The following is a 10,895-nucleotide window of genomic DNA, read 5'->3' on the forward strand; positions in this document are numbered from 1 at the left end:
GTGCGTGCAGACGAGTTCTGTGTATACTCGACTTCCCTCATACGTCCCAAAGCCAAAGGACCAGTGCGGCTCGGAAAATTATGTTTTTATTTTACTTGTGATATAGAGTATACCAGGTGTTCGCTTTCATTGTCGAAGCTGACTAGTAGAGCTCTCAGTAAAATCAGACGTCGTGCGTTATGGAACATTCAAAAAGGACATTTAGCAAAGTTGTTTTCAACTGAATTCGGTATACTACGTGTTCGATGATGCCATAAGGGCATAACGTCATCGTCTGCCGTTTTGGCGGACAGAATTAGAAACAGTGCTTGAATGTTAAAAGGATCTGAAAGTGGGTCATCGAACTAACTAAACGAATTAAACATTTTATGCTTAGACAAAAAATTGGCTAAACATAAAGTGAACACCGTCAACGAAAAAGCACTTTATAATTAGCTAAGAATATTGTAAACGCATGATAAGACGCATAACGTCGACGAGACGAGCCTTGAGCCCTCTTTTGGTAGTCTTCACCTACTACATAATCCGCCTAATCAGAGTATAGACTATAAATCACATTTTACACAACGAATTGCTCCCTTTCGTAATTGATGTAAGACAGCCTTGCAATTCTCTAAGACCAAAGAAACTTGCTTCCCATGATGGGATTTATTGACATCAACGTTATTCCCTTAACGACCCAACAAAATGTAGACGTACCGACTATTTACCGACAGGTTACCTGTTAAGTTCATGTTTATGTGCAACAAGCTCAAGGATCCCAACCTAACCTTACCCAGACTCTTGGGCCCGTTCGGTTTTCTGAATTGCATTCAAGGGTTCAGAGACACACTTTATGATGTATTTAATGGCCGATCTCGGCCGTCAGAATCGGCACCTTCGGATTCACATCTTTGAGATCTGCACCCTTGAATTGACTTTTAATGCGTGTAAATTGATAGCACATGTGTCCCGTAAGCGGCATCATTTATTGCTGTTTGAAGTGTTAGCTAGAATCTGGCAGCAAATTCGACATAACATAGACCAGACGATACAAACAAGATTTCGTGGAGCAGAGTCCAGTGAAGCATTCATATCTGCTTCAAAAAAGCTTCAACTTAACGCTCACATATTGGCTTGTTCACCTGTTCGGCTTTTACAAATAGCTACACTTTTAACAAGGAAGAGTATTTTCAAAGACTCTTTAGCGCAAATAGGTACTCAGAGATTCGTGGTTTATTTTTTAGTGCAGAGTATCTATCATGTCGGATTTTCCATGATTCGTTGAACTCAAGTGAGTTATTGTAAAATGTTCGGGCGTTGTTCCTATGTTGACAGGTTATGGCTTCCGATTTTTGTTACCGCATAAAGGGTACGTAGTATGACATCTTTGTGTTCATTTATCTTTCACCAGGAACGAATGTGACAATAACACTATGCAAGTACTATATAAATGAATTGACCTTAGCGTTTTTTTTTTTTGTTTGTATTACAATAGCAATAAAGCAGGTGTTGTCGCCGGACTAGTAATAATATATAGTAAATAACGTCTAAATCGTGTCGTACACTACAATTGTCCTGTAATTGTAGTAAACTGATCTATCGCATATATCTGAACATATATATATATATCGGAAATATCATTACAGTTAGAGGAAATAGATAAATGATTTACTGCAGGGTTCACTCAGTAATACCGTTTATATATTCCACCAATGTTACGCTACAGCTCTTCGATACTAATCGATAACTGATGCATTTAATACGACACTATATATATATATATATATATATATTGCAGACATTTGCCTATGTCGTACCACTTTAACAAGCGTAACACGACAGGAACTTTCTAACTGACAAGAGCCTTTTCAAACTATCATTTTTTTCAAGGGCCTGTCAAGGGCCCTTCGCCTTATTCCGTTATTGCCTGTATGTTAAATAAAAATTTTAATTATGTTTCGTTATTTTAAGGCGTTCTTCTTTACAAGTACGTAACAAAATGGATAGTATCAAAATAATGGCTACCGCATAATTGTTTAATGTCGAGCTATTGTATTTCTCGTATAATGCTTCGACGAAGGAATAGTCTAACGCTGTCAAAAGCGCCGTCAGAGGCCTCTTGAATCTCCGTTCCGATGATCTGTAGCCTATCGGTTTCTGAGATCGAGCTGAGATTAAGAGCCCCCAACTTGCCAGACTCGTTCGTTCTGTGATTGACTGACCGTTGGCAGAATCTGTGACTGACAAGCAGCTTGTTCCAATAAAACCAGCGTGGCGGGGACTGTTTCGCTATTCTAATGATTCCACTTTCTACAGTGGCCACATGATCTGAGCTCTTATCTCGGACGGTCGCCAATTACTTTCACCGACTACGTTTTTATTCCGAGAGCTCCTCTAGGGATAGAAGGTATGGTTTCTTTCTCTCTCTACAGCGTACGGCGTACGTTACCGATAGAAAGTTGGTGATTCGTGCTATTTGGCGTGTCACCGTTAATGTAGTTACTACAAGATATCGTCGGTTAGACGTCCAGCAGACAGCTAGGCAACTGAAACGCACAGAATTGCATCTTTCGTCTAGCCGTTGTATATCTCTGATATGCTTAAATAAAACGCCATTATTATTAAGAAAGAGGCTAAATTCAACTTTTGAGTGCAAAGTGTGCCAATCTCGATTTTTCCTATTGTGGTCGTCACGCTTGCCCTAGTTTGACGTGCTTTTACTTTTAGCTAACACACGTATTATCTTCATTATACTGTTTGGTCTGTGCTACGAAATGATTGTGTTGAAAATAAAACTGAGTTTTTTTGTCGTTATTATAATCAGCTCAGCGAGCGTTATTCTAGCTCGTGAAGAGTCTGCGACCGCAAATAGTAAGTACGCTAACTTAACGCACCTGTCCTACAGTGGATATTCAATACGAATATATTATATCAGATGCTGGCCTTACAGCTGCTCCTTCGCTTCATACAGAACGACTATACTAGATGACAAATTACCACTATCATGGGGCTACAATTTCTTAGATAGAACTAGCTAGCAAGTCAATCTTAGAACTAATTTCTCTAGTGAAAAAAAAAAGAAGAAAAAAACATGCCTCAGAACATAATAAATAAAGCGCACAAATTCCAACTATTTTAACCCATCTAAATATTGCACACTGATCTCTATAGTTTATGTTAGTTATTTTGGCTAAATTAATGCCCAATGGAAACGGATGCGATTTCAATAGTACGTTATCGGCAAGATGTTCTACTTGAAAGCTATCGACTGAGCTGCATTCAATATAACCAAGCTTACACTCACTGATACATTTATATATATATATATATATATATAGACAGTATGGATCTATAATGTAGACAACTTATTTGTTTATTCGAACGCTCGGTTATGTTACCCGACCCGACGTGTCTACTTTTTTTTTAATAATACGCCCAATATCCTTTTAAGACTAGGGCATAGTCATATAACTGTTACATCTACTCAGTTTTGTTATGGCGAAACATTCGTACCTTTCCCTCGACCTTATTTTGGTGCAATAATATGCAGCTTCCACAAATGAGTAAGCATTGTTTTGACGCTTTTAGGCAAAAAGCCGTTTAACCATGCAAGTTTTTAGATAATGCCGAATTATTTTTAGGCCGTCAAAAGGGCGTCAAACCGCCAGCTATACAGGTCCATCTATTTCGTTGGTTACATTTAGCTAATAATTTAATAGAACTTTCAAACAAAGTTATATGATATTTGTCCTTCTTATTTGTTTCTGATTAGCATATGACGGTACCTATATATCAGGGTAAATTCAAAATACTCCAAATCTAAAAATAAATAGAAGGTCGTCATTGTTAATTCATAACCAGACCTGTATCGACAGGGAACAGCTTGAGGAACGGAACTGCGGGATCTCCGAAGTCCGAGTTGGAAGCAGCCCCGCTTGGCTTGCCAGACATATCGCGGTAAAGATAATATCCAAAAATATGCATACATGTAAAATGGTGGGTGAGGGCCTTTAGCGAAAGTCAAAAATCAAGCTTAAGTTAATTACTAGATTACCGTACGTCTGTTGAACTTTGCTAACGTGTATCTAAAATTACTCTTCGCATTCCGACAAAACGAAAATGGGCAGATGTTGTATATCTGTTTACCTTCGCTTCGCTGGATTTGATCCAGTACGAGACGTCAAATCTCTCGTAGTTGCAATATTAAACGTAACAAATCCCCGAATAGGTGTCATGAAACTCAGATACGTTTATCTCGATATGATTATTTTGCGAACCTAAAACTCTCAGACTACCGACTTCCGGAATGGGCAATCTCCCTTTGGAATGTGGGGATTTTTTAAGGCGCTGAGAAAATTGATCTTAGAGATTAATTACGATCAATGAACTTTTGCTTTTACGCGTGGACTAATAAACATGTGTCTCGTGTACTCAGCGGATTACTCGCCAACTAACATGGTTCACCATGTCAGTGATTGGGCAAATCTACCCTGTTGAGGTAAAAGAGTGTCACTTCGATAAGATGTTTAGAACAGTTTATGTACTGAGGTTGAATAAAAGCTGCATTTGGGCTGAAGGCGCCCTAGTCCATACTAGCGCTAAATATGCCCGGTAGATAATACAATAATGTTGATTGAAATCAAAACACTCGAATATATATAGTAACGCGAGCAAGCAAAAACAGCTATTTAGAATCTACTTACTAGAATTGATTACTACGTTCGAAGATTAGTTAAAAAATCGTAGGAAGATAAGGCTCGTAAGGTACACACCAGAAAATCTGAACTATAACAAGGACATTTTGTGGCGTGGTATAACGTACCTAACATCATTCAACACATGGAAGACAACCTGCATTATATAGAAGAAGTGTATATAAAAGAACTGACTATATAACAGCTGCTACACGAGCTGCTATAAACCGCCGGTGTCTTCATCGTGATTCGCGACGACGTTCCAAAGGAACCTAAAACGTAGAATAGACATTAGCTCTCGTAGCTGAGACGATTCAGACGCGACCCGAACTTCAGCACTTCTCTTGTATACTGCGAACAGACATTTGCTATTCAATCACAATTAGTTCCTGCTCTAGTTCGACGGAAAAAGGCTAAATTTACTGTAGAATACTTCAATCGTGTATGCTATTCCATTAATTCTCAGCGTGAAATTGAAGTAATGTGCTTATCGTTCAACGCACGAAGCACACAATTTCGTTTTTAAATCGTAATCGACTTAAGGAATCTTATTATATTCGGATCGCTGGAATCACGGCCGATAAAACGACAAAAGAATCTCGTTGGCTAGTGTCGACTGGAACCGCATTCATTGATACAACTATACGGGTCCAAAGCAAGAGTCACACTCAGGTCCATGGCGTATCTCGTTAGTGGCATAGGTGTTCCTGTGCTTTTAGCGGAGTTGCGCTGCCACCGCGTGGTTTTTTGCACCCATTTATAATGTTAGACAGTTAAAATTTTGAGAAAATTGTAACTTTTATGGCTTATACAACGTACTGTAGTACGGAATATACACAAAAGATTTCAGTTATACATCGAAAACGGGCATAGAGGAACGTTTATGTTTAACCGAACGTACAGAAGAGTTGTATCTAACCCCGTAGAGACCCGTAGTTTGAGAACGATCTCTCACATTATTGTTCCTCCTTCGGATACCTTATACTTACCTGTACGCACCCTTAAAGTACTAAGCTATCTCTGTCATCGTATTAATAATAGTTAATTCAATTATTTAATACAGTTCTTTGGTTTGAACGCAGTTGGCATTGTGGTGATCACACGATAACTTAGAACATACGTAAGAAGTAATCCATTTCAATTTAAATTATAGATAGAGCCTTTGAATGAATGGACTTAGGAAAAGTAACGGTGGAAGATTTTTTATAAAAACTTTTTCTGCTAGTCCATCATAAGAAGGGTGATGAATAGCTTGGGTAAAACAATGTATGTCCTAGGTCTATTACATATTTCTTTTTTTAAATTCAGAATTCCGCAAGCAAAGGACTACTGGCGTCTGCTATATTTACAAGCACGGAGCGACAGGTCTACGGGGAACCCATAGAAAACGAAGTACGTCATAATGTTTAAAAAAATAGAACGACTTCACGTTAGAAAGTAGTTACCTACCAACGAACTTATTTTAACTTTGCGACTTCCGCGTTCCAAAACAGTGGCTAGAGCACGCGCAGCCCATATATGCTTTTTATATGTCGTAGTATTTATAACAATTTTTTTATTAGCTGCCTACGGATGAGCCTAATATAGTGATGTCGTTGGTTTTACTTGAAGCTCAGCATGTGAATGAAAACTCAAAATCCAATATTTATGATTAGGATCTACTGGTGGGTTCATTGGGCAGTACGATAAAATTACCGGAGGACTGAATACATCGTAAGGCAAGCATTTTTCTACCCCAGGGACTTTTCTGGTAAACTCATTGATAATTTTATATAAAACCTAGTAATATTATTAAACAATTATGTAGGCAAATTTGTGTAGAAGGCTCGTGGATTTCGGTTAAATAAAGTTTGATAAAATATTTAAAAACATCACTTGTAATATGACGGCGTATCATGCATACGTTCTATGAGCACGATCAATAGTTTTTGTCAACATGCGACACAAAGGTTGTTTGTAAATATGAAATATGTATATACATATGAATAATCCCTGTGTGAATTATCTACGACACAACGCGTAGTTCAGTTTGTTTCGAGCAAAGGTGAGTGGAACCCTTTATCCTCTCTTAGACACGAACTCCTCATATTTTGAAACCAGTTTCTCATCGGCTTTTGATATGTGTGAACGCTAAGGGACATCGGCAGGTAGTAGCTACGAAATGGGCAAGGATTGGACATTGTTTATACCTGATTTATATGGTGCGCATTTTTGACATAAAGGCAACCTATAGCCTCTGCAGGGCTAAATTCTTTCATCGGTGTTAGCTTGAAATGTGGTTAAGGTCGCGGAGGTTTCGGTTAGCCGGTGGGTTCAGGCGGGCGCAAACGCAGACTGATAAACTTTATCCGTCAATAGACCCGGGCCGAATTCATGAGACACAACGTAAGCGAAATACGAATGGGTGTTTGGTAATGCATTCCTGAAGGGCGAATCCGGTGGCGCCGCCTGCCTCGGCCTATGCTGCGAGATTTCAGGAACAGGTTGTGCCTGTCGTGGTGTGGGTTTACATCAGACATGTAGAATAATCGACCAGCGAGTAGAGGAATATAACCAATTGAATACGGCCTGACAAATCAAGGCAGCAGCTGTCAGAGAAATGTAGCAAGTATTCACGTATTGGTCAACAAATCATCGACTGTTCGTTAATGTTCGATAATTATTATTGTTAAAAATGAGAGAGAAACCATCGAGTTACATGTAAGTCCTTCGAAGTGTTTTTTGCAGCAAGGCATTTTTTCTATTTCGCTCGAAAACGATGCGTTTTTGGTAATAAATATATGAAATGATCCGGACTGATCGAGCAACTCTTGTAGCGGCAGCTGTCTAGCTCAAATTTACCGCTTAAATTTTACCGATCTAGATATATGGATGTCACATTGGTTCCGCATCCAAGTCCAGCAGCGTAGACGAAATGAAGGTGTTACCCCGATTTTATAGATAGGTCGAAAAAACGTATCTATAATAATCGCACACTTCATGAACTCATTTTAGACTAACTAAAATACCTGTCCTCTTTGCAGTAAATGCAGCTCCTCACTCATCGCGTATACGTTGTGATGCAATGCAAAGATTTAATTGCGTCCGAGCTTGTCGTGGGGTAATGAGGACTACGTGCGTTAAGCAGGGAGATGGGACTTACCTCTGTGTGTGCTTTAATGGTGATCTTTATGGTAATCATGACCGAGCAGATGGCCAAGTCATTTTTCTTAGTAACGTTTTCGGACGAACAACAAAGGTAACTCGTTTATATGTAAAGATGCCCTTTTTTACATACGCTTATGAATAGAAGCCTTACTCATATGTAACGTTTTGTTAACAACATATTATAGCTAATCTTGTCTACGATTCTAATCATTAGCTCGGCGACATCAAATACCAGTTAGTATCTTATCGTTTCTATTTATAGCAATTGTAACAACGACAAGAAGTATATTATTCCGTTTGACAGTATTTTCAAATACAGGATAAAACAATAGGCAGCGGTACTACTAAGTTAAAACAACACTCAACGAGACGAACGGCGCATGCGCCACCATTTTTGAAAGACGTCAAATTTTTTTAAAGTCTAGTCATATACACTGGTTAGACCCATGCTATTGCAAGTTTGTTATCGGCTGGTTAGAACTTACACAATAAAATGTGTCGATTTTTACAAAGACGTTCAGAATACGTGTTTTTCTATAACTTGTGTTAATTATTGCATAAATATAAGCCATAGACACTTTAGCTGTCGAAAGTTTTGTTAAGAGAGTGATTTCCTACTGACAATAAATCTTACACGTCATATTATAATAGAAGTCAGCTTCTGATCGCGGCTGACGTTTCGTCACAACGCACATGCAACGACTCGATTGATTAAGACAGAGTGCTGGCTTTTACTGCAGAATAATTTCGAAGTGGCCGGACGATATGAGGTATGGATACAAACGCAGCGAATTTTGTTTTTTAGCTTTTGTAAACGCGCCCGTTTCCCGTGCTGTTAAGTTTCATAGTTTTTCTGCTTTGGCTGGATGTGTTGAAAGAGAACAACGAGTACAAGAGAAAAGTGAGCCTGCGAGTAAGATAGCTTAACGTAACGAAAAGACAAAGACGGCACAAACTGCACGACCACCAACACCTCTAGATTAAGCAGAAATGAAGGACCTGATTTTAGTTAAAGTCGACGGTTAGCAAAGTACGAAACAAAGAGAATAGATCTAGGAAGGGAGTTGTATTTGTAGAGAGAAACGCAGCCATGCATGGCTGCGTTTCTCTCTACAATAAAATGCGTTAATGTTCTGGCTAAGATGTGTCACAACAGAACAAAATGTTAGAAGCACAAGGGTTCTGTAAGGTAGGATTTAGCTAACTGATCAATATAGGTCAATATACCGAATTACGATATAATGAAAAACAGCGTTACAAGCTGAAGTAGCTAATTTTACGACCTGTCTTATCAGGTTAGGATAAAATTTGGCGATGATCTACACGCCTATTATTCATACATAGGACCCGAAATAATCGCGTCACTAGCATCCTATGATCTTAGGTGATTTTTCTGTGCTTGTGTTGACCCGTACGGTTTGGAACCAACTGTGTTCTCATATGTAAAGTAACTACAATACAGAAGAGAAGGGAATCAAGGCAGAGGGCCGGGATATGACTTTTAAGGTGTTCTGTACGCGCATACTACTGCGTACATAATTAAAGCAATACATAATTAAAAGCTCCATTAAAACATTTACACAGCTTCTTATTTTAGAAATCACTACGAATCCTGTTTAGAGTACGGTTATGAACACCCAGTTGTGGTGGCCTAGAAATGAGTGACTTGTAGCTGACTTAGAAACGCCTTAGAAGTCAGAAAGTGATATAATTGAGGCTTTCTTCTTTGCTTAGGATCATGGTCCTATCTCAACACAGGGCACAGGTATAAATACCGTGACTAAAATCGGTTTGCCTTGCTACTAGATGACTACGTTTAATTGATTTCCTTGCTAACATATGCTACTTTTTTCAAAATACATGTCGTCTAGGCACCTTTTCCATATTATCTGGAACCACTTCACCTGCAACATGGACGTAGAGGAGGCGTGTCAGATCCTTGTGATCCGCGATCACGATTCCGGCATATTTTTAACTACGAGGAGCGGATAGCTCACGAAAAGAACAACGATGTCAGCGACCGTGTCTTCGTATAAGCACTTTACCACTGTGCAAATCTACAAATACAGCGATAAAATTACTGCAAATATATCACATACATTTAGTGATTTCCGGAGGCTGCACGCGATGTCACTGCAATGTTCTGAAACCCGTTTTTCGAGAAAGGGATCTATCAGGCATCAAAGTGCTTCTGATTGGAATAAAAAATTGTGCAAAGCGAAGCTTGTAGAGATTCGTAAGCTAGTGATAATGTACAAAACAGATATATATATATATATATATATATATATATACATAAATATCTATAAGCAACGTATGTGAGAATAAAAAGAGGATATTGTCTGGAAACTCTGTATGTTATTATTTTTCGTTTTTAATCATACTCTTCGATAAGCGTTTTGTTGTATATTGTATACGCTGTACGTTGGAGTTCAGTTTTGACCAACTAAAAGACTTCCGGTTCAACTCGAAACTGTGTCCATCGTGTTACAGGTAAAGGGCAATGCCGATGCATATCCGATTGTACCGAAAAGGGGCTGCTGCTCTTTTATTAGGTAAAACATGTTGACTCGCATCGTTGCCGCCAACTCTGCTAGTCAGCAGGAACGCCTCACACACAAAAGTTGGGCTTGCAGAACGAGTAAGAAGATAACAATGTACCACGCCGGGGAAATGGCCCGTCTAATGTAATGGGGAAGTAACCGAAATGAGCCCGACTTTAATGGCTTGGTGACTTTAGCCACTCTCTATAAACAGCTTACAGCCTCATACTCAACAGCCCATGCTAGACAAACATTGTTATGCTGGATTCAATCGTACGTACCCAGTATTGCGCACGCCCTGTGAAAAAATTACGTAGTTATATTGAGCCGGACGATTCTTCAGTTTCCGAATAGATGCTCTTCAATAAATATTGTGGACTCTGAGGATAGACATGGCTTCTCTAAATTGCTTAGATTGATTAATGTAATGTTAAACCTTGTGGCACGGTTACTAATCTAGCTCTCTAATCTAGCGAAAGGCTGTAGCGCGTATATTTCAATTGAAAACAGATTCTGTTTACAATATCCA

The 10,895-nt window shown here is 38.9% G+C and overlaps 1 protein-coding gene across 3 annotated transcripts; it reads left to right on the top strand.

Annotated features, from left to right (window-relative positions):
- Positions 1–2,435: 2,435 nt before the first annotated feature.
- LOC111250693 (uncharacterized) lies at positions 2,436–10,177 on the top strand. Of its 3 annotated transcripts, XM_086976635.1 has the most exons (4): positions 2,436–2,853; positions 5,985–6,068; positions 7,700–7,914; positions 9,695–10,177. In XM_086976635.1, exons 1-4 carry the CDS (start codon positions 2,757–2,759, stop codon positions 9,857–9,859), a joined length of 561 nt encoding a protein of 186 aa, XP_086832761.1. In that variant the 5' UTR covers positions 2,436–2,756; the 3' UTR covers positions 9,860–10,177. The 3 variants fall into 3 exon arrangements, 2 of the variants coding, with proteins under 2 accessions (XP_086832761.1, XP_022662034.1); XM_022806299.2 differs by lacking the exon at positions 5,985–6,068 and having other exon boundaries at positions 2,438–2,853; XR_015318452.1 differs by lacking the exons at positions 2,436–2,853; positions 5,985–6,068 and adding an exon at positions 6,139–6,394.
- Positions 10,178–10,895: the final 718 nt, after the last annotated feature.

Source organism: Varroa destructor, unplaced genomic scaffold (assembly GCF_002443255.2).
Source record: "Varroa destructor unplaced genomic scaffold, Vdes_3.0 BEIS01000001.1, whole genome shotgun sequence".
Taxonomy (NCBI): domain Eukaryota; kingdom Metazoa; phylum Arthropoda; class Arachnida; order Mesostigmata; family Varroidae; genus Varroa; species Varroa destructor.